Below are 24,398 nucleotides of genomic sequence, written 5' to 3' on the forward strand. Positions count from 1 at the left end.
CTGACGGATGCAAATAGAAATAGAAAGAAAGGGAGAGATTTATTTGGTTTTATCAGTACCACACCGTGGGATACAATACGAATAGGTATTCTTTATTAAACATCAACACATAGTAAACTGAGCAGTACAGAAAACACAGGTATATGGAGATTTTCCAATGTAAGCAGTAGGCGGCCTTAGTAGAAGTTTTTATCCCATAAAATATGTAGCATAGTTCCCGCAGGATAGCGATAAACGAGTAACAGGCTAGTCTTAAGTCATTAAACGATTTATATATTGAACTGTATTTTTTTTTCAGTGTACGTCCAAACATCTTCGTCGGGCGCGTGGAAGGCTCCGCTGTGTACCAGAAATGGTATTTCGAAGTCACCATGGACCACATAGAGAAGACTACACACATGATGCCACATCTGAGGATCGGATGGGCCAACACTGCTGGGTAAGTATACACTTGATTTTACTTGTAAATGATTTTTAAAAATTTGGTGACCAATTGCTAATACCTATCTAGGTAAGGTACCCTTTTTAATCTCCTACGTAAAAAGAGGGGTGTTATAAATTTGACGCCAATCTCTGTCGGTCTGTTTGTCTGTGGCATCATAGCTCTCAAACGGATAGATCGATTTCGTTGTTTTTAGGGTCCCCTACCTCAAAAAAAAAACGGAACCCTTATAATGATCACTTTTTGTCGGTCTGTCCGTCCGTCTGTCTGTCAACACCCTTTTATCTCGGGGACTCGTGGAGATATGTATGAAATTTTGACAAAAACTTTTTTAAAGGTACGTACCGTACCCGGGTGGCGGCGAGAAGTGGGGGGGCAACGGAGTGGGCGACGACCTCTATTCGTTTGGTTTCGACGGGGCCCACCTGTGGTCCGGCGGACGGAAGACCGCGGTCAACAAGAATTACGCCGACGAGCCGTATATTAGAAAAGGTAGGGTTCTCTGCCTCTTCCCAACTCGCATTTCCAAAATTTTTCATTTGCCTGTTTCATTTGCCAAGATTTTGAAAGAAAGAAAGAAAGAAAAGTGGTTTATTTACGGCTCCAACAGTACCACCACCAAACACTTAATTTAACTTAAGTTAGACAATAGAGCTATAAAATACAACTAAATACATCGTCATGGTGGTGACACTAGTGGTCACCGAAAAGGGTCTCCACTCAGCATGTGTTGCTACACAGTGGGCGAAGCAATGATTTGCTGTAGAGCCCAAAATATGAGCTACACGACAGCTCCACTCGTTACACAATAATAATTCAATTCCTGCCGTGAAGCAGCAGTGCTTGCACTGTTGTATTTCGGCGTGGAGAGTAAGACAGCCGGTGAGATTACTGGCACTTGAGGTATCCCATCTTAGGCCTCTAGGTTGGCAACGCATCTGCAATACCCCTGGTGTTGCAGATGTTTATGGGCAGTGGTGATCTCTTACCATCAGGAGACCCACTTGCCCGTTTGCCATCCAGTCGAATAAAAAAATACTGACACAAAAATAATTACAAATTAATAAACATAGAAATGTTTCCCACACACAAACTAGGACCAAGCCGAAGTTTTAAGCTGAAGTGTTTTAACACAAAGCAAGAGGTGTGGTGTTAAAGAAAATAACATTTCAGTATGTAATATACACAAACAACACAGCATATAGCATATATTATTACTTATTATTAGGATAAGGATGTAGCACTGTACGAACTGACTGAGTGCGACTTTTCTGCACATGTAGAAGATATTTCTTAAATTTATTTTTAAAAGAACCAATCGTGCTGGAATTCGTTATTGGTGGAGGTTTACTCTAAATCTTTTTTTTCCGGAACTTTCATAGAACAAACCTAACCTAACCTACTGTGTTCTATAAGCATAAGAAAATACACTGAAAAAAAAGTTGGACAATGAAACAGTTGGCTTACAATAATTCTGCGAAAAGGCAGAACCTGAAAGGTAGCTGTAGTTCGCTTGTAAGACGACTTAAGGCTGTGTTTCCACCAGAGATGTGTGGAGATGTATTTCTCATGAACCAATAGAAACGCTTAATTTACATGTTCTCGCACAGCACAGCTCTAGTGGTGAGCGGAGCGAGGCAAAACGGATAACTCACGTCTGAAAGCGAGTTTAGCTGGACATGTTTCGGGCTAATCCGTAACCCTTGTTCTGGGAGCAACGGGACTCGGTGGCTGCTGCAACACGCGCACTACTAAACTCGATTTTAGACGTGATTTATCTTTTTGTTATCATTTAAAATGAGTCTCACGGTAGTTTCATGTTCAAAATAATGGAACCAGAAGAATGGAACGCAATCCCGAGCGGTAAAATTTAGCGAGCTTTAAAAAACGAGCCTGATCATCATAAAATCAATTACCTGCATGTGTGTTTTTTAGGTGACGTAATCGGCTGTGCGTTGGACCTGACAGTGCCGATTATCAACTTTATGTTCAACGGCGTAAGGGTCACCGGCTCTTTCACAAACTTCAACTTGGAAGGAATGTTCTTCCCTGTTATCAGCTGTTCGAGTAAACTCAGGTATTTATTATTGATATTTTTATGATATTAATCTACAGGATGCCTCTGACCCCATGGTCATGGTCATGGAAGCCCCATGGCCTTAAATTTCGATTCTTTTCGCATAACTGAGCTACTTTTGCTATGCTATGCTTATAGATATATATTTTCCGACACAATGTAAATTTTTATGGAAATAAATATACTGAATACTGAATACTATTAACGATATGTGACATTTTCAAATAACTTAAATTTAGATAATACGATACACAATCAAAATAATACAAACAAAATCCACTCAGCATGTGTTGCTATACGTTATGTATGTACAACAACGCTGGTATGTGTGGACCAGTTCCTCTGCCCCAGTCGAAGCACGAAAAAATAATAATAATGACAAACAGGGATACAGTGATGTGAACATGTGTGTATAAAAAGATCCAAAATGAGGGCTACAGCATAGATGTCTAGTGTCATCATTGTAGGAGAAATGTGTCGTTCTATTTCGTTCCCAGCACTATAGTTTATGCAGCTTTTTTTAGACCATTTTTTATCAGTTGCCGATTCCTCCTCGGCGGCGAGCACGGGCGGCTCCGCTACGCAGCGCCGGAGGGCTACTCCCCCCTCGTGGAGTCCCTCAACCCCCAACAAGTGCTCAGCTTGGAGCCCTGCTTTTACTTCGGCAACCTGGCCAAGCGCGCGCTCGCAGGCCCGCCGTTATTGCAGGATGACACCGCTTTTGTGCCAACGCCTGTGGATACGACACTGGTAAGGATTTGTGGCGCCATCTAGAGGACATCCTTAGTACGCCACAGCAATTTTGACTGCTTTTAGTACCCCCTCTTGTCACACATATTGCTATGAAAATTGCAATTATTTTGCTACTGTGTCGCAATATATAAATGGCCCACTGCTGGGCACAGGCCTCCTCTCAGAACAAGAGGGCTTGGGCCACCGCGGGCCCAATGCGGATTGGGAACTCCACACACACACCATTGAATTGCTTCGCAGGTTTGTGCAGGTTTCCTCACGATGTTTTCCTTCACCGTAAAGCTCGTGGTAAATTTCAAATTAATTCCGCACATGAGTTTTGAAAAACTCAGAGGTGCGAGCCGGGGTTTGAACCCACGGTCCTCTGCTTCAGAGGCGATAAGTCAAACCACTAGGCCACCGCGGCTTTTTTTCTTGTCAGACATATTGTTACAAAAATTGCAATTATTTTTCTCCTGTGTCACAAACCCCCCTCCTCTCTAAATGTGTAAATTTATCAATGACCCTAGTGAGAATTATCTGAACTATTAAGTCCAGTCTAGTTGCTAAGATGGATGGATGATTTGGATGCGGGCCGCTTCGAACCGAAGTAATTGGAGGTTTATGGGGAAGGCCTAAGTCGAATAGTTGACGTCATTCAGCTGATATGATGATGATGATGATGATGTTGCCAAGAAGACTTCAAGCCGTTCGAGGGGCCTTTTAGTCTACATAATCACTAGGCGTCAAGTACAAAGCGAAAAGAGAAAAAAAATGAAAGACAAAGAAAAAACAGATAGAAAAAAGACCGGCCATAAGTAGCATGTAAATAATAGAACGATTTTGAATGCTCTGTTGTAGCTTTCGACATAACCGTTTACTGGCGGATCATTTGGGTGGTGGACAATCTGGCCATTTTTAAAAACTTTGTCTACTTGCCACCATAACCTGAGTAAATGCATGCGTTACAGTAGGTACAGTCACCAGCATTAATATCTGCCACAGCGGAGCGTGCAAAAATATGTGACACGTCCTTCCGGCCCTAGAAATGGAGTCATATCAGATATTTATGCACGCTTGTTGTGTCAGATATTGGTGCTGGTGACTGTACAAAACCACCTGTCAAAGGCTTCTTTCCACATACATTTCTTTGTAAATAAAAAACAAGAAAGATTAACTAATTATTTCTTTTTTAGATTACGTTGCCATCTTACGTGGAGCAGATCAGAGACAAACTGGCTGAAAACATTCATGAAATGTGGGCAATGAATAAGGTAAGAATAGATGTAAGACCGATATTATCACATTTGTATTTTTAGGTGAAATAATTGCTAAAATGAATAGGTACAGATAGTTCAACTCAGTTGTGCGCGCGGCCCTATGTATGCGTGCGCTTGTAAATATACAGTGACTTTGTGTGCGTGACAAGTCTTGCTCGGACGACGACTGCCGCGTCACTGCAACACAAATGAAAGTTGTATATTTACAAGCGCACGCACACATAGGACCGTGCGCACAACTGAGTTGAACTATCTGTAGATGTGCTGTTTCGCTAGATGACGAGTAGCCGCCTTTGACGATGACGATGGATATTTTTGGTGAAATTGTGTTATTTCTCCTTAGATCGAAGCCGGTTGGTTGTATGGAGACCAGCGCGAGGACCTGCATAAGATACATCCGTGTCTGGTACCGTTCGAGCGATTGCCAGCTGCTGAGAAACGCTACGACATTCAACTTGCTGTGCAGACACTCAAGTAACTAACTATTGAGATTTAGTGAGGTTTTGACTACTGACTGGTAGAATATCGCTAGTGGCGTTAGTATTATGAAGTTCGTTTGACACACGTCATGGTTTGGATTAGGGATGAAAAGCTTTTGATAAAAAACACAAAAATAATTAAAAAAAAAACAAATAAATAGGTATCGGAATCCGTAGACTTAAAAAAAATTACAATATATTTCTTTGCGCACTATCTCCTGATCCGTCATAAGTCCTTCAAAAAGGACAAAATTTTATGCAAGCTTACTAGCAAGTGAATTTGTTCTTCCTACAGGACAATCCTAGCCCTGGGTTATTACATCAGCTTGGACAAGCCGCCGGCGCGTATTCGCAACGTGCGTCTGCCTAACGAGCCTTTTATGCAGGTCAGTATCTAATGTGTATCCATTAACAATGATTATGTGTAACGGCAGAAGGCTTAGAAATTATCTTTATAATTTGCCCATGGTTAAGTAGTACAACATCTTTTTACAATTTTTATCTTTTAGCGGTTGGTTGGGGCCAAGCCAAAGTTCACATAATTTTCGCAAGTCATAATGTAATCCATACTAATATTATAAATGCGAAAGTGTGTATGTTTGTCCGTCTTTCACGTCGAAACGGAGCGACGGATCGATGTGATTTTTGGCATAGAGATAGTTTATGGGCCAGAGAGTGACATAGGCTACTTTTTATCCCGGAAAAATGCACAGTTCCCGAGGGAACAGCGCGCGATAACCGAATTCCACGCAGGCGAAGCCGCGGGCAAAAGCTAGTAATGTAATATGTCAGAATTATTGTTTGCCGTATTTTTTTTCCACTGAAACCGTAAAATTTTCTGAAATTTATAAATATTCATCTTATAGAAAACTGTGCGGTTAGGTTGGTTTTATTACAATTCTGAACACTTGCTTGATGACAGTCCAACGGCTACAAACCAGCACCTCTAGACCTGAGCGCTGTCACCCTGACACCGAAGATGGACGAGCTGGTCGACCAGCTCGCGGAGAACACTCACAACCTATGGGCCAGGGAGCGCATTCAGCAGGGGTGGACTTATGGCCTCAACGAGGTGAGTGGACACTAGTCGTGAGTAAAAAAAAATTGGCTGTTTGATTTAAGGAGCAGCCACACCGCTGCTTAAAAAACGGAATCGCAGTGACGTGCCGTAAACGTCACGACTTTACCGAACAAAACTCGTGACGTTTACGCCACGTCACTGCGATTCCCGCACTGTTAACGTATATAAAGCAGCGGTGTGGAAAGCATGCAGAAGAAAAACGGTGCGCATACGGTGCGTCACTGCGATTCCGTACCGTCACCGTTTTTTAAGAAGCGGTGTGGCCGCTCCTTATAGGTCTCTACCCATTACACCGTAGCATATCATGACCTTACTTAATGGCAACAACAGCATGACACTGTGCCCACTAGCACGTTTCCTAACCAACCGTCACGTCATGTATGCGCTTGACATTCTGAGACGTTCGTATTACGGTCACGGCATGATACTCTGTAGTGGGTAGAACCTTAAGTATGCAAAAATATTTTAGTTTAATTAGCTAAAATTTTTGATGACTATAAAAATGTACTTTCTAGCTACAAAAGATCTTTTCAGCTCCTTGGAACTGCTTCTAGTATAAACGGGAAGCCAGCGGAATGGTCCTAAATTCAGTGGCTGGGACTCTCACACTTAGTATCGACTGAGTATTATTAGGTGTGAGGGTCACAGCACATTGCGTTTGTGGAATTCACCAAATGAAGAAGGAAGAACTTTGCAAGATAATATATTTTTATTACTAATCAATTTCAAAAAAGAGGTTTTGTTTCGTAGAGATAGTATAATCCAATGTGTTTTAGATGAACGTTCAATTGTACTTTTTATAGGACATACGCTATGATTTTCAATATGCTTTTACCGTTCAGCTTACAATAGTTCAGTAGTCTTTCAAATTAATGCCTTTCGTAACGCTTTATAGTTACGAAATCCAATTATGTTTGACATGACAATGTCAAATTTTTATATCGTAATTTGAAACTTATGTCAAAAACAAGGAAAATAGTTAGACATGGACAAGTTACAAATTTTGTTCTATTTATTTTTACGAATGGCCTTAAAAAGTTAAAATTTTAATCTGGTTAGCTTATATCGGTAATATAGTAATAGTATTAAATTATATATCTTATATTATTTAATACCACAGTCAAAGAAGAACAATTTACTGCTATAAAATAAATAAATTCGCTGAATTTTCAAATTTATATGTGAAAAATCGATCCTTCTTTCTGTAAAAAGGTTGCCTGGAAGAGATCGCTCTTAAGCGATAAGGTCGCCTATTGCTTACCTTGTAATTTTCTCTCTGTGTACCTGCTTTCTGTATCGCTTACTATTTCTGGGTGTACGATAAAGAGTAATTGTATTGTATTGTATTGTATCGAAATAATTTTAATGTATAAGTAAATGTGTTGTCTAATGTAAATCTCTGTCTGAGCGCCGCAATGTAATTAGAATATTTTTTTGTGATGATTATTTAGCATTTACCAATTTACAGGATCCAGACATGCACCGTTCCCCCCACTTGGTCCCGTACCCAAAAGTAGACGACGCCATTAAAAAGGCTAATCGAGACACCGCATCAGAGACCGTTCGTACTTTACTCGTCTATGGATATAACTTGGATCCGCCCACAGGGGAACAGCATGAAGGTAATTAATTAATAACAAAGTAACGTAGGTAATTTGTTTAATTTAGCTATACATTTTTATGTCTTCTAATTTAACCTAATGTCCTATATAAAGAACAATTTTGTATCGAGTGAAACTTTTTGTAAAAATTGTATTTTTAAAACAAAAGCTTTCCATTTTTCCCAATGAAGAAAAGTATGCACGTCAAAATATTATGGTATTCTAAAACGTTCAAGTTAAAAACATTTTTAGGGATATGTGGTCAAAATCTTAGAGAAGATAAATAATTGTGTGAAAACCAAAAAAAATACAATAAATAAGCAACACCTATATCACTACAAAAAAAGTTCCTATTAATTAATTCCAATTTACTCTCACTGATCTAACATCATTATGGCACTTGTCCCACCGCCGACAATGGGCGAGAAGCGAGTAGAGCGAGTAACTAGAAACGAGTGGGCGAGCAGCGAGAAGCGAGTGTAGTTTTGTCGCTCGGCTGTAAGCGAGTGTTCGCGTGCGACGGGCGATTACTCGCTCCACTCGACTCGCTCGTGCGGGGCGGCCGCCAAGCTGACATCGCTGAGCGAGTATCTATAGCTCAGCGAGTTTTATAGCTCTTGTCGCTGCGACAAAAGATGTAAGAGCGAGTTCTCGCCGACAGTGTGAACAGCCAGCGATCAACTATTAATATATGTGTCTCTTTTACTCACACAGGATCTTATATCTTTTGTTCGTTTCTTGAGCGAGAAAATAGTCGATAGCCAATCGTTTCCTCGCTGGCGGTGAGACAAGTGCCTATAGGTAGAGTCATTCACGATGACGCGTGCCGTGGTTCTTATTACAATGTCATTAATAGCTAATTTTGACAAAATCACGCGTCTTCGTGGATGGCACTAGGTATACCATCCCACAACTAATCACCACATCGGAAGAACAAGTCGCAACAATTTGATCAAACTTTTAGCACCAATATTATCTTTAGTTTTCATACAAAGTTAGACCCGAGCATTATCTCTTTTAATAATATTTTCTGAGAACACGATGAAAAATAACTTATGACTTCGTTTCAGCGCTGCTTCTCGAAGCTTCAAAGCAGAAGCAAGCGGACTTCCGGACGTACCGCGCCGAACAAAACTACGCTGTCAGTTCCGGAAAGTGGTACTTCGAGTTTGAGATTCTAACGGCGGGGCCAATGCGGGTAAGCAAATTGGTCGAGAAATTAACGATAGCGTTAACTACTTTAATGTTAAGAAGGTTAAAATATTCGTCATTAAGTGTCAATGTTGGAAATTAATGTGGTAATAAACAGATTTCTGCTGGCAACAGGCTTGAAATACAGCTGCCTGATAATGCTACATGGACCTCTGTATTTTCAAGTCACAATAAATCCAGCCTATTAATTGGAAGTGCCAGACATACATATTAAGAGTATTCCCAGACATACATATTAAGAGCTTTCTTATTATTTTTAGTTTTTATTTACAGAATTTTTTTATCTACTGTTAAACAAATACTTACCTTTTATTTTGCGGATATTTTAATTTTAACCTATCTATTTTTTTATGTTCTTTAAAAAGGCAATAATTTTCTAGGTGGGTTGGGCTCATGCTGATATGGCGCCCGGGATGATGCTCGGCCAAGATGAGAACTCCTGGGCATTTGACGGTTACAATGTAAGTATTAACGTTTTCATTTCTTTCTTGTAGAGTAAATTTTGAGGATTTTTCAGCAAAATCTGACTGATGAACATATTTTAAAAAAAAAATTATAATTTCTATAGATTACGTAACCTTTTATAAATTTAGAATGTTAATGGGCTACTTTACTATTAGCCGATTATTGGAAGATATTGAATTGAATTTTCAAATACCGATTTATATTAGGTACGAATACTTAGCTATTCAAAATTTCACATTTTCGAATCAAGTAAAAATATAGGTTTCTGTGTCCTTTCTGGAATTGATTTTTTGACTTTGGCAAGAAAACGTTATTAACTTATTAAGTAAGTATTGTGTTTTGTATTAAATGAAATATTAAACGCAGTGCGTTAAAGTACACGGTGGCTCGAACGACAGCTTCGGCGCTCAATTCAAAGTCGGCGACATTGTCGGCTGCTTCCTAGACGTCATCGACATGACCATTAGTGAGTTGCCACACTAGGGGCGCTGATGTTTCTCTGATTTAAAAATGGTTGTAAAAATTTGGCCTAATGAAATGACAATAAACTCTCTTCTTAGTCGTTCACTCTTGACAGAGTGGTCGTGGTCATACTTTGGTCGATCCATTCCTGTGCCACTGCTGCTCTCGCGACGCGTCGCCAAGTAGCCCGATGTCTGGCAGACACATAACGCCAATAAAACCGCCGATGCCAATGAAACTCTGAAGTAAAATTAATTTTAGTTATTTATTAGGTATTTATTTTTATCAAAATTTTCAATGACTTGTATTCAGGTGAAATTTCCTTTATAAAGAACAAAATTCACAGGCATTTTGCCGTCAGAGAAGCATCTTAGTGTTAGTAATAAATGTTTAACATGTGGTAACAATACTCGTTCTTAATAAAGACCAAAGTGTTCAACACATCCCTTTTGTGTTTAAATGTATTTATGTGTTGTTTTCTATCCTCTATCAATATTTTTATGTATATCCTACTGTGTAGCCACTGTTACAAAGGACAGAATTATTATGGTGTTAGTATCTTGTATCATCCTTTTAGAATAGACTTGTGTCAATTAAACAAGATGATTTAAAACAACAGTATAGGTTTTAATCGTACAGTCATATTGTGATAAAACAATGAATATTATGTTGAAATCCATGTTATCAGTAGTTGTCGTTAAATTGATAATAGTAAGTCAAATCGAAGAAAAAATAATATTGAAAATTAGTTTTTTTACAAAGAACACTGCGGTTTTTCGAAGCAAAACTCTTGGTCCTAGCCTCATATATCATGTTATATTATTTGTTATTTCAAGGAGGAAAAAGTGTACAGCGGTAGTTCAGAATCGTTCGGCAAGCAATGGGCGGTGGGAGACGTAGTCGGCGTGTTCCTAGATCTGATCGATAAGACGATAAGTAAATGCGGTTTTGAAATGTTTTGATGTTGCGACTGCGTCGTTTTGGTTGGTTTTTTTTTATTTTGTCCTATAAAAAGAACGTTATCTGTATGGTTTAAAAACACAGAAAAATATTTCATTGATTTGCACAATGCTTAGAAAACAGTTTATGTATTTTTTTATTCTTTTAAAAGAAAATAAAAAGGTTTTTTTCTGTACATGGGATTTTAATAAATGTTGGGATGGAAGTATATGGAAACTAGTAAAAAAATCTAATGATGGATTAAAAAATAAAAAAGTCATCCCACCAAACTTCATGGTCGCACAAGTAAAAAAAAGCTTCCAAATTTTTATTTCCGGATTTTGCTTCTAATAAAATACCACCACCATAAGAAAAATAACAAATACTAACGTATAAAGTGTCCCTGTTTATAATTCTTACATATTATATAATAATAATGTCACTTCTGGACAATGGAAAATAAGTAGGTATAAGTGTTAACTTACCTGCAGATTATTAATAATTGGCAATATAAAACTCTTATGTACTAATTCGTACTCAAAGAATTTACCCTGTTTTAGTTTCCCAAACTCAAAAGATACATCTATGCGTTAGTAGAAATTACTTTTCTTATGCCACCGCATTGCTTCGCTTGCAGCAAAAGATTTTTATTTCAGCTAAAACTGTCACGAATTACATTGTAGAACCATGTAGAATTAAACTGACATGTCACATGGCACGGTAGATTCATTACTAAAACACTATCAAAACAGTGTTCTTTAGATATAATTTGGATAAAATGTAAATAATTACCGCTATAACCATAAAAAGTATGTTGATAGAAAATCATGTTATTTCTCATTGTATTTAGAAAGTACATAATTATTGTAGGTGTCCTTTTAGTAGTACAGGTGCAAGTGTACTTTTTTGGTAGATTAAAATTAGTAAGTGTCAAAATTTCTGCTAAAGCTTCTGATCTTGAACATGTAAATAAGCTGCTTGCTATATAGCCCTTGCGGTTTCACTGTATATCTAGAATTATATTTAATTATCGTAGAAAGAATATCGTAAATTATCGTATAAGAAAATATTTTATGTATCCGCTGTAATGTAAAGTTATCATAAACATTTAGCAGGCCCGCTATTCAAAAAAAGGTATTTAAGGTTCTATGTATGTGTCTCTGTGTTTTTTTCATAACTACCAAATGTTTTGCCACGGTTGAATGCGTTAAATAGAAAGTTAATTTAATCGCGATAGTTTTTAGCTTAGTTTCATTCAATTCATTTTAGGCGTTTGTGAGATAATGGAGTCTAAAATAATTTTCGGATTTCCGCGCCGAAATATCTGTTTTTAGCTGCACTTAAGATGATCACAATTTTAAGCGACACTGTTCATAATCTTGCCTAGTGTATTACATCTAACATGTTAACTGACAAACTAATTATCATTGTGCATTAGATTTTTATAACACTAGAAACTAATACTATTCTTCCTTGCTTGACGTGGTAGCTAATATACTAACTTGAAAATAGATTTGCTGTCAATATAATTAAAGATTAGCTTTTTATTTTTGCCTCTTATTCCAAAAAATAACTAGTAACTTGTATTTCTGTTCAAAAAAATACAAAGGTGGTGTTGATTTTTACATAGAAATTTTCTTCACATGGCTGGATGGAAGCCCTTGATTTAAAGTATTAATATTCATAATATTAGCCAAAGTATACGTTCACAATGTAGTTCTTGAAAAATCTTGGCAATGCCCTTACTGTTCCTATATGCGAACGACAGGGACATTATTATTGTTATTATGTAGGTATCTATCACTATTTACGCTATATACACCACTAAAATTTTTATATAGTGAAATATTTACAAATCGCCATAACGAGGACTTTACGAAGAACATAATTTTTGCTGTACTTTTTTTAGGACGATTTTGATTACTCATACAGACCATTTGTTACGCAGGCTTCTCGTTAAACGGCGAGTTATTAATGGATGCCCTGGGTGGAGAGACCACGTTTGCTGACGTACAGGGGGACAATTTTGTTCCGGCTTGCACTCTCGGAGTGGGACAGAAAGCCAGGTAAACTCAAACGCGTAGAAGTTATTTGCAGTAATAATGATATTAAAATTCTGGGGTATGTACACTTTGTTTGTATATAGCAAGGTAATCACTGTAAATGCTACGCTGGTTCTCATAAATTATGGTTATGGTGGTTATGAGACGAGATTGTCTAAAAACACGATTATCACTTATTGACTCAGCCTGTATTAAATAATTTTAAGAGGCACACATTGACATTGTCATTTGCTCAATCAATTCATTCGTGCCAGTTATTTGAATTGACCTGTGCTTGTACTACTTGTAAGACTATGAATGGACATATTTTTCCAGGTTGACATATGGCCAAGATGTTAATACTTTGAAGTTTTTCACAACATGTGGTCTACAAGAAGGCTACGAACCTTTCTGCGTGTAAGTAAAATATTAGTACAATATGATCAATAAAATACACGTAATTAACAAAAAAAGGTAATACGTTTTCTTAATTCTGTCTCCAATAAACTTTAAATTACGCGTCACTACGTAATTAAAAAAGTACATTAAATCTTTGTATAATGCAAATACAAAATTAAAAATGTGCTTTTAAAAGCACATTTCTTTAATTGTTCTATGGCATTTTCATAACAAACATTTTACTGAAGCCTATAACTAAACCTTTCATTTATATTATTCTCTGTACCCAGGAACATGAAGAGAGATGTTACCCATTGGTACACCAAAGATCAGCCTATATTTGAGAATACGGATGAAATGATAGACACCAGGATTGACGTTACCAGAATACCCGCCGGTTCAGGTAAAGATCTCGTACCGTCGTAAGTTTTCTGATCTAATATGACTGTTTATCATTCTGAATAACAATAAACAAATCTCACACGCATATACTAGAATTACGTATGTATTGAGACATTAGTAGTAGAAATCTGTAATAGAAGCAGATTATACATAGTTACCTCTGAAGCAAATCTTAATGTGTTCTATCAAAACATCATTTCAGAAAATGTTGCACTATGGCCAGAAAAACCTTACTCTCAAGCCTCTCAAGTAAAAATAGCTTGATCATGTTATTTTGCTTATTGTTGTCTGAAATCAAATACATAACAATTGAGACTGAAAGTAATGTAAAAGAATGTACCTATTCATTTTACAGATACACCCCCATGCTTGAAAATATCACATAACACGTTTGAAACCATGGAAAAGGCCAACTGGGAGTTTCTGAGGCTGTCTCTGCCAGTCATCTGTCATTCACAGTTCATCGAGTAAGTATTTTTTTAACGTGTTCTAAATAGGACAAAAATTGAAATATGACTTTGGTCATGCATGATACGCGAATTTTATTAACCTTCCATGCATTAATCCTTCTGAGATCCCGCGTCAAATTTTGAATAGAAGAATTTTCAACTTAATGGCAATTAGGAAAAGTTGACATTTGCTTCGACCTCATGTTCATGTAGGGTGACACTCGACCTCATAACATGTAGGAAATGACACTCTTTCCCGGGCCGGATAACACTGACAGGAGCTTCTATGGGCGTGTACACGAAAAACAGGGTCAGTATTTCCATCCCGGTATTATCCGGGCCGGGAAAGAGTGTCACCCTTCATGTACGCTGAGTCGTAGGAAGTTAAAATTTGAATGTGTCACCAGTGAACACGAGAAAGCCCGTCGCTGGGTGGAGATCAAGGAACGCCAACAGATGCTAATGAAAGAAGCCGCGGACGCGCAGATGCCCGCCCATATCGATCAGATCATGCGCAGTGGGTTCACCATGAACGACATTAAAGGTAAGGACCTTGGAAAAAAAATTTTTCTTATGCCGTTCATAGTTGCTAGTTAAACGAAGTCCTAACCGGATCCCGCTCCGCTCGCAGTAAAACCCCGACCAACGCAATATTTTGTCCTTTATATAGAACAAACTGTAAAATTACTTTTTAACTTTATTTTGATATAGTTTGCCATATTTTTTTTTTTGCTTAAACTCAGGAGGTTATGTAAATAAAAAAAGATTTACCTATATAATTTGTCACTTTTCAACCTGCAATTGTTGTTCTGCCCTTTAACACTGTTTTGATCTTAGATTTTTGTTAATAATGTTTTTACAAAACCAGAGGCTTTATTGTCTAATGTACTCGGAATCACAATCGTTTTACCAATTCTTTCTCTCACACAGTTTAGAGAGGGCAGAAAAAGAGTGAATGTGATTGCGGGGGCCCGAACAGTAGACAATAAGGCCCCAGAATTTGCCTTCACAATTAAGTTAGCTTAGTCGAAAGCCTTTTTTACCCTTTTATTTTACCTACCCTTACCAAAGGTCTTCACTACGATGACACGGAAGAGCCAAAGATGAAACGCCAGCCTTCCCGCCCTCCCCGCAAAGGTTCCATCGGTCGCAACGTTACTATACAGAATTACAATTTGCAACCAGGTCAACCTAAAAAAAATTTTTTTCACTTACCCTTTAGGATTTTTCGCATTCAAAATGTTACTTTATATGAAAGGTGTAGAAGCTATTTTGATTTGCGTGAAATCTTGTGATGGGTGGTTGTTAATTCATTGCATTGAACATTTTCGTTTGCGGGTAGTTCTATGGAAGTTCGAATTATCGTTACTTGTTATTTAGCAAAAGAAGCGAAAGGAGAAAGGTGTTAAACCTATTGTAGGCTCTTGGTACTTTAAGCAAAAATATAGCTAAATAAATGTTAAGAGATAATTTGTACCAAAATTGAAAATACAAACTGAAATATAGATGCACAGAAAAACCAGAAAAATAAGACCATCACTGGGAATCGAACCCAGGTCCTCGGTATTCCGTACCGCGTGCTTTACCGCTACACCACTGATGGTCAACGGTACAGACACGAATTTCCCCTATGCACCTCATATCTCAGCCTGTTTGTTTCTTATTTTAGCCACTTAAGCAGTGACGCTAGCGACATCTATACCGTAGCTCTCATCGAGAAACATTAGTGGTGTAGCGGTATAGCACGCGGTACGGAATACCGAGGACCTGGTTTCGATTCCCAGTGATGGTCTTATTTTTCTAGTTTTTCTGTGCATCTATATTTCAGTTTGTATTTTCAATTTAGGTTTTACGGGATGACCGTAAAAGCAAAAATTTGGAACTGAAATAAAAAATACAAAAAGATTCCAAAAACCATTCTCAATTTGTACCAGCGTTGATTTCCGTGATAGGCTAGGTGGCGCTAATATTGGAAGCTCTGTAGGACAACTTTGACATTTGTGTCACTTTTGTGATTGATTAAATAACTAAATGAGCCAATCACAAGCAAGACTGTAACGTCAAACGGACCTTACGATACTAACGCCATCTAGCGATATTTTGCCTGGCAAGAAATGCGGTAGATACTCATTGTCCTAGTTTCAGTTTAAGCAAAGAGCTAATAATTATGGGTACCGGAAAATGGTTATACGTACTTTTAAAGGCAAATACTTAATTAAATACAAATTTGGAAAACTTTCACTGAGATATTCAGTAGAACGTACTTAAACGCTTCCTATAATAGTATTCCGTAAACAGTTCGGACAGAAGGTTCGGATAGAAGCCGTGGTGGCCGAGTGGTTTGACCTATGGCCTCTCAAGCAGAGGTTCGTGGGTTCAAACCCCGGCTCGCACCTCTGAGTTTTTCGAAATTCATGTGCGGAATTACATTTGAAATTTACCACGAGCTTTACGGTGAAGGAAAACATCGTGAGGAAACCTGCACAAACCTGCGAAGCAATTCAATGGTGTGTGTGAAGTTCCCAATCCGCACTGGGCCCGCGTGGGAACTACTGCCCAAGCCCTCTCATACTGAGGGGAGGCCTGTGCCCTGCAGTGGGACGTATATAGGCTGGGATGATGATGATGAGTTCGGACAGATTTATGCAATTTTCCATTTAAGTAATCTAATTTAGTCAGATCATGATTGCGATGATTCGAAAATCCGTAAAGAAACACCCGCTCCGTCAGTGTTTATTCTTCGCATACACAAATTCAAAACATGATTGTTTCGCGGACAATTAAAATAAACATAAACATTCGAACTCATTCTAACGCGCTTGCTGTTTGGCGAAGGTTTTTGTGGTGAAATGTCGATAATTATCTTGTCGTTGTCATGTTTTATGATATTTTTTTGCGCAATTGTTTAACATATTGTATTCTTTTTTTATTAAAAACATTCCGTTGTCCGTCAGTTGTTCGTTTCGATGATAATTAAATGTAAAAGTGGCAAAATTGCATCAAAATGATTTTTTTTGGAACTGGTAATTATTTACTCTTTTTTTTAGTTTCTTATAGCTATTTCCATTAAACCCGAGTAAATTATAACCACGTGAATCCGTGTGTACTTTATAACGAACAAATCAACAATAAGATTACTACTAAAAACCAAAGTAAAAGTAAAAAGTAAAAAAGTATTTTGAAATAATTTCTTGAATAACAAAAGGTTGTAAATACGTGTGTTTTTAAATGTGAAACAGCCTTACATAAGTGCCTTACTCTCTCTCTATTTTACCTTTTTTACGATCGACCACAAAATAAGTTATAGCGACACTAGCGACATCTGTCATCCACCACACAAACCTTCTCTTCTCAAAGCTATCCTAACTTTCTACTCGTTGCCATGTAATCCGCCATTACAAATTATGCCGTAAACTCCAAATATTTAAAGTGCATTATTACAGGTCAAGTGAACGGTATGCACCGAACGACGAGCGAAGCAGAGATGTCTAAGTACGAGCTGGGTGTGCAAAGTTTGCCTGATGATAAGAAGGACAAGAGGGGCCGGTCGCCTTTCAAGTAAGTAGTATCTCATGTTCAATCGGCATCATAAACTTTGGATCTGTCTGGGTGGTCAAAATTTTCTGAACACGACCGTATTGAACATAAGTGTGTTTTAAGATATTTTGATCATCTAATCCACAACACGCAGATTTAAAACACTGCTACTTCGTTTAATTTCTTGCCGATTTTTTCCAAGCAGAGATTTTTCCGAACCGGTGATAGATTTTTTGACATTCATACGTGCTTGTTGTAGCTTAAATTGAATAAAGATATTTGACTTTGACAGCTCCAATTTTCATGACAGCGACTGCTTCTTACTAAAATACAACGTAAAAATATAATAAAGTAAGTATATATTAAAAAGCGTTAAACATTGTTAACACTGGTAAGCTGTCTTTTCATACGAGTACAATCGGAGTGTTAGCATAGATTATTTAACAGGATGGTAATACCTATTTGAAGACACTTTTTCAATCCGTGGATATTAGGTAAAAATTTACATAAACAGTCTGCGTGGTTTACTCTTTCATTTTACTCAAATAGAGTTAGCCTATCAAAAAAATTTAATGAATTTTGTTTTGGCTATTGGTTGTACAGTGATACTACGTTTTTTAAATAAATAGACTCTTTATAAGGAAGGAGCCATTTAACCCCTTTTTACCCTTTCCGCTTTACTGGTTTTGGTAACACCGTGTAGGTATATAGTTCGACTCGCACTTCACCAGTTTCATAGTTCATTAAGATAACCTTTATTTTCCATTATAAAGGTTCTTCAAAAGCAAACGGGGCGAGAGCGGTGACCGCGCTAAATCTCGCAAGTCCAAGACGCCGGATCCGTTCAGCGACGGCGAAATATCACCGGAACGGTCCGGCATGCGACGGCCCAACCCCCAAATACGAGTGTCACAAGTAAGTCTAAATGAAAACAATCGTCGGAATATCTGTGCACCTCACTTGCTTATACGTTTCCTCCAGCCTGAATCCGCGCTTCGGCTTGTATTCGAGTACCTGCTATTTTTCGCAACGTCTGAGGCTCTTGTGATGATTTTTCGACCCCCCCCCCCCCACCTTTAATCTCACGTGAGATTTTTAAAACGTATATTTTTAATGTGAATAGTGGAGAAACATTTTTTTACTTTTAACCTACACTGTTTCTTGTTCTGTTTCGAGATCGGGTGAAGTTCGACCCCCTCCCGACTAAACAGCTCACGTTATTAATGAATGTCCCCCCAACATAAGCAAAGACGCAGGTTCAGTATTGTTATTATGTTATTTGCTGACCATTGATTGTATTACAAACTTACATCAATTAGTTAGGTGCACAGATGCTCCCGAGGGCTTTCAATTTGTTGAGGTTTGATTTTGATCTGAAGTTTTTGAGTGCAAAATGAGTTTTGTTTTGCTGGTTTTCGACAGTGCTGTTAGCTAGAAATTGAATGTTCATCCATTTCAGAAAATCGCAGTAAAACGCTTTCGTTTGCTCGCTAAAGATTTGAGTAAAAAAAAAATTATTGCGTTTTGTAAGTAGCAAAATTTAATCGTTCGGCTGTGGCTAAACTCATTTTTATTTTAACAGTCTTATTTAAAATAATAGCGCATTTGGATTGGTCAGTGTAGGTAACTTTAAAACTACTATAAGGCATTTTTCCCTCTCTAATAGCAAATGTATGAAATGTCAACATGACATTTACAGCGGAAAGGTTCCACCCTAGTACGCAATCCAGTTTCATCAATAGTACACTCAACTTCAAATATATAGATACGGCTAAAGTTCCAAAAATTGTACGTAGACGCGACTTTATTGACTTAGCACTAAGGTCATGTATACATTTTTTTGTAACTTTGCCCATATATATGTCTATAGTTGTCTGTAGCTACGCTAGAAAACAGAATATTTAAAGAAGTTCATTATATGTCGAGAATTGATCTAAATAAACCTTTTTTGAGTTTAGTCACAGCCATCTTTTCACATCATCCCCGATTTTGTTTTTGTGTGTTGTTTTTAATTTTGTTTTATCCCAAAGGCGAATCAAAGGTACGACAACACGTACGGTCGTCCAAGCAAGCCCTATTTGTATGACCAAATGAACGTAAGTCGCAAATACTTGCCAGTCCCTACTAATATAGATGGTTTCTTTCTTTTTAATGACTTTTTCTTTTGTATTTTTCATTTATTTCTTACTGGCGTCCCGCCTCGCCTTTGTTCGGGTAAATTTTTTTCAAAAGCGCTTCATATTTTTCAGCTCAATTTCTCAAAAACTGCACCCGCGCTAAGTCGGGGCGCGGCGATTGTATATGTATCATTATAAATCTTACGTCAAATTTATTCTAAATAACTGATGGCGATCAGCGATCACCGCATATTAAATCCGTTGCTTAATTTAAAAGGTAAAAGTACCTATGTAAAACTTTTGAAACCAATCAAGCTATATTATTTCTTTATTAGCAGAACGTATATAAAAAAATAAAAAGTACCTATTCGAATGTGCAAGCTAGTTTCGATCCTACCTCGAGGGGGGGAGGGGTTGATATAAACCAGGATTGAAAAGGTGTCATTTAATATCATTCAAAAATATGAAAATTGCAAATAAAATCTGCAACATTTCTCCCTTCAAACTCAATTCATACATCTTAAACTCAACATTTGCTGCACTCACTGTGTAGTAACACAAGCTGAGCCTTTATCGGTGACAATTGGTGTCACCACCACGTGCCAGGAATTTATAAATTATATTACACAACACACACACACACACACACACACACACACGCACACGCACACGCACACACACACACACACACACACTTATTTGTTGTGACTTAGTTAAGTTATACTTATTACTATTATTATTATATAACATCAGTGTCTGTTTCTTTCAAGCCGCACTTTTAACGATAACCCTGTATTGGCCTGTATGTTTTGACTCCCACGATACAGGCTCTGCCTAGTGTGGGTGTCGCCGAATTAATGTTTATAATTGTCTCTGTTTTTGGTAATAAATAATTTTTTCATTTTTTTTTTCATTTTTTCATTACCTAGATGTATTTATTATTGTTTTCTTCTGTTTCGTAGTGGTAGTTTTGGGACTGTTAATATTTTTCTTTCTCTCATTTTGCAGACGAACCTGACAAACTTGCAAGTGCCGACTCCACAGCAAGACCGCAAGCAGATGACGACCAGCACACTGTCCGCTGCCGCCACCGAGACTGTTGGCAACGAGATATTCGACGCGGAGTGCTTGAAGCTCATCAACGAATACTTCTATGGCGTCAGGTATGGTCTAATTTTAAGTGGATCATAGCTTTTCACCGAAAATATTTATCCTAAGGGGCTGTTTTACCATCCATTAATTAGTGTTAATTGGCGGTTAGGTGTGATGCCGTCTTCGTCTATTCGAACAAAAAAAATAGAGACGGCATCACATTTAACTGTCGGTTAACGCTAATCAATGGATGGTGAAACAGCCCCTAAATCTTTTTAAAGACGCTGTTTCTCCCTAAATTAAATCTTGGACTAGGACTTTAAAAAAAGGAGAAGGTAGTCTGAATTGATGTGCATTTAAAAAATAACATACAGGAAAATGGAATTTCGTACAATTTTCCCGGCCGCTCTCGGCAGTGAAAGTTTTTTTTATTTGTCGCAGTCTACAAGGAAGAACTTCGCGTACTATTTTTGCGACAGTTAGGCGGCCATTTCCGAGCTTATTGGAGAAAAAGTGTATAAATTTGTATTAATTTTACAGGGTGTATCCCGGTCAGGACCCAACCCACGTGTACGTCGGCTGGGTGACCACTCAGTACCATCTGCACTCAAAGGACTTCAACCAGAACAAGGTCATGAAATCATCCGTCATCATCACTGATGACTACGACAGGGTCGTTGAGAGGTAACTTAATGTCTTATTCTACCGTTTTAGACGTTATTTTGACAATGACATAAAAGTGTTTGTGGTGCATAACATCCGCCTAGAGAGAAATATTTCTCTTGTAGCAAGTAAGGGTGTTTGTAATCCATTTGAGAGATCTATTGTGACCTAGACAAGCGTGCTCTAAAATTTATCTACATGTGTATGTATGGGTATATTCTTAGACAAATATCTGGTACTGTCACTTCTTCATGAACATTTTTTTTTGTAATCTTTGTTATTTTTTATGATTATTACTTTTTATATGATAACCATAATAATTAACCTTCCTGGTGGTGGTGCATAAAGAATAATATTTCAAAATTTGTATGAAGTCGCTTGAAACTTTCACTTTACTAATTCATAAATCAAAAACTGTAACGATTAGGTACTTAGCATAAATATTCTTTAATCTAAGATCCGATTAGCTATAGAAAGCCAGCTATAGCTTTTATTACATAAGTATACTCGTATAATAAATTCGTCACTACTTATCTGCCCCATCGGGATTCGAACCCGGGACCAGATCCATTGGACTATCCGATCGGCAACATTTCCTTTTTTACTAAACGTACTCACCCCTGAAGAAGGTCTTCCTTAAAGGCCGAAACTGGTCGGACCGTTGCTGACTCATAGCCATTAATTACACCATCAATTTATGGATATTGGATATTGTCCACAGTGTGGACCGCCATTCTTGTTACATGGTGCGCGCTGACGAACTCTACAACGAAGTGATGGCGGAAGCTGCCGGGGCCAAGGGAGCCTCGCAGGGGATGTTCATAGGCTGCTCAGTGGACACATCCACCGGCATTGTGTCCTTTACTTGCGAAGGGAAGGAGACCAGCTTCAAGTTCAAGGTCAGTTCATCATAATATTTCAACACAATTGTGTAAAAAACTACAACAACATAGGCTGTTCCGTGGACACACCCACTGGCATCGTGTCTTTCACTTGCGAGGGGAACCAGACCAGCATCAAGTGTAAAGTCAGTTCATCATATCTCATCACAACTATGACTAAATGATGGCGGAAGCAGCCGCGGCCTAGGGGGCTTCACAGGGGATGCTCCGTGGACACCTCCACTGGCATCGTGTCCTTCACTTGCGAGGCGAAGCAAACCAGCATCAAGTTTATGGTTAGTTCATCATCATATCATCTAAGTCTTTTAGACACGGTGCCTCTGACCAAACTGAGCCGCTTTTGTTTTGTAATATATTCAAATACGTTAAAATCCATTTTGACATTTCATACTAAATAATAAAGTTCCATATGAATGTATTTGAAAATGTCACTTATTTAAAAGAAAGAAAGAAAGAAAATACATTTCTGTAACGCCATAAAAACATCACAATTAACAACAATACTAGACCAAAAACAAGAAATACATGACGCTAAATAGGTCCCCACTCAGCATAATTTAATACAATAATTTCTTGTCTCAACTTTTCCCCATGGAAAACCATTAAATATGTATGCAATAAAAACATCTTAACACTGTATTAAAAATATCTTTCCACAGATGGAACCAGAAATAAAACTGTTCCCCGCGATCTTCGTAGAAGCAACCTCCAAGGAGATCCTCCAGATCGAATTAGGGCGGTCGTCCACCAGCCTGCCGCTCAGCGCCGCGGTGCTGCCCACTAGCGACAAGCACGTCATACCGCAGTTCCCGCCAAGGCTCAAGATACAGTGCTTGAAACCTCACCAGTGGGCCAGGGTGAGTGGAACTACCGTTTAGACCAGAAGTTCCTAATGTAGTGTCCAGTCCATGGTAGACCAGATGGTCCACGGTAAACCAGATGGTCCACGGTACCCCAGATAGTCCATGGTACCCCATATGATCCACGGTAGACCAGATGGTCCACGGTACCCCAGATGGTCCACGGAAGACCACAATGGGGTCCAAATTGGCGAGAGAAAAAAAGAGGGATTTTAGGAGTTTTGGAAACAGCAGAAAGTCTACCGAAAACTGTAAAACTGAAAGTGTTGTACGAGAAAAAGTTCGCGAACCTCTGGTTTAGATATTTTTGTCATTTAGACTGTGATAGGCGATTAATGAGCTCTCAATATTTCGAGGCATCTGCCAGTGTCACAAATGTTTGGCTATCATTTTAAATAAAATTCCGGGGGGTTACAACATTCATATGTACCGTGCAACGGCTAACCGGTACTGTCTTTTTCGACCTCGACATTGGCGGAATCGTCGATAGTATTGATGGAGCCTATATTTTTGTTTATTGAATTGAATATTCCTATGGTGATTATTGCGGATTTCTCGTGGAAAAACAATAATCAACTTCCAAATATGAAGCTGTGGGTACTTAACAGCTAGTATATTTGAACTGGTAGTAGAAACTTGTGCAAATTATATATCACACAAGCACATCATCACTACTTAAAAAACTCGTACCTCAAAATCGATGATTTATCTGAATGACTTTAATATAGTGTAGTACTAGTACGACATACATTGCGTAGGAATCTAAATTGTTAACGGTTTCTTTTTTCTTGACAGGTACCAAACCAGTCCCACCAGGTGCACGCTCTCAAGCTATCTGACATCCGCGGCTGGTCCATGCTGTGCGAGGATGCTGTCTCTATGCTGGCCTTGCATATACCTGGTAATTATTTTATTGTATCAGACGTTACTTTGCGGAGGTCCATATTATTGAACTACAAATCCACCAGACCAGACCAGACCAGCGTGGCCGCAAGGTTGACATCATTGAGTTGACCATTCGTGACAAAAATATTTCCTTTTTTTCTTTTATTTGTAAAAATGTCACGAATAAAGTTTTTTCTTTCTTTCTTTCTTTCTTTTTTTTTCAAATAATACTTTGCTCACCCGCGACCTTTTGATAGCTATGTCTATGCACACACAAACC

The 24,398-nt window shown here is 38.2% G+C and overlaps 1 protein-coding gene across 1 annotated transcript in view; it reads left to right on the top strand.

The window, feature by feature from the left end:
- The window catches only part of RyR (Ryanodine receptor), a 206,817-nt gene that overhangs the window by 100,783 nt on the left and 81,636 nt on the right, over positions 1 to 24,398 (top strand). The window contains 26 exon segments of the mRNA XM_074109940.1: positions 299 to 439; positions 780 to 934; positions 2,378 to 2,519; positions 3,059 to 3,269; positions 4,448 to 4,525; positions 4,875 to 5,005; positions 5,306 to 5,396; positions 5,933 to 6,082; positions 7,560 to 7,713; positions 8,763 to 8,890; positions 9,285 to 9,365; positions 9,736 to 9,835; positions 12,719 to 12,836; positions 13,149 to 13,229; positions 13,502 to 13,614; positions 13,969 to 14,080; positions 14,470 to 14,606; positions 15,134 to 15,247; positions 17,506 to 17,620; positions 18,373 to 18,514; positions 19,630 to 19,695; positions 20,725 to 20,879; positions 21,349 to 21,492; positions 22,193 to 22,370; positions 23,033 to 23,230; positions 24,029 to 24,134. Of these exon segments, the coding sequence (XP_073966041.1) occupies positions 299 to 439; positions 780 to 934; positions 2,378 to 2,519; positions 3,059 to 3,269; positions 4,448 to 4,525; positions 4,875 to 5,005; positions 5,306 to 5,396; positions 5,933 to 6,082; positions 7,560 to 7,713; positions 8,763 to 8,890; positions 9,285 to 9,365; positions 9,736 to 9,835; positions 12,719 to 12,836; positions 13,149 to 13,229; positions 13,502 to 13,614; positions 13,969 to 14,080; positions 14,470 to 14,606; positions 15,134 to 15,247; positions 17,506 to 17,620; positions 18,373 to 18,514; positions 19,630 to 19,695; positions 20,725 to 20,879; positions 21,349 to 21,492; positions 22,193 to 22,370; positions 23,033 to 23,230; positions 24,029 to 24,134 (3,341 nt within the window).

Source organism: Choristoneura fumiferana, chromosome 29 (genome assembly GCF_025370935.1).
Source record: "Choristoneura fumiferana chromosome 29, NRCan_CFum_1, whole genome shotgun sequence".
Lineage (NCBI taxonomy): Eukaryota > Metazoa > Arthropoda > Insecta > Lepidoptera > Tortricidae > Choristoneura > Choristoneura fumiferana.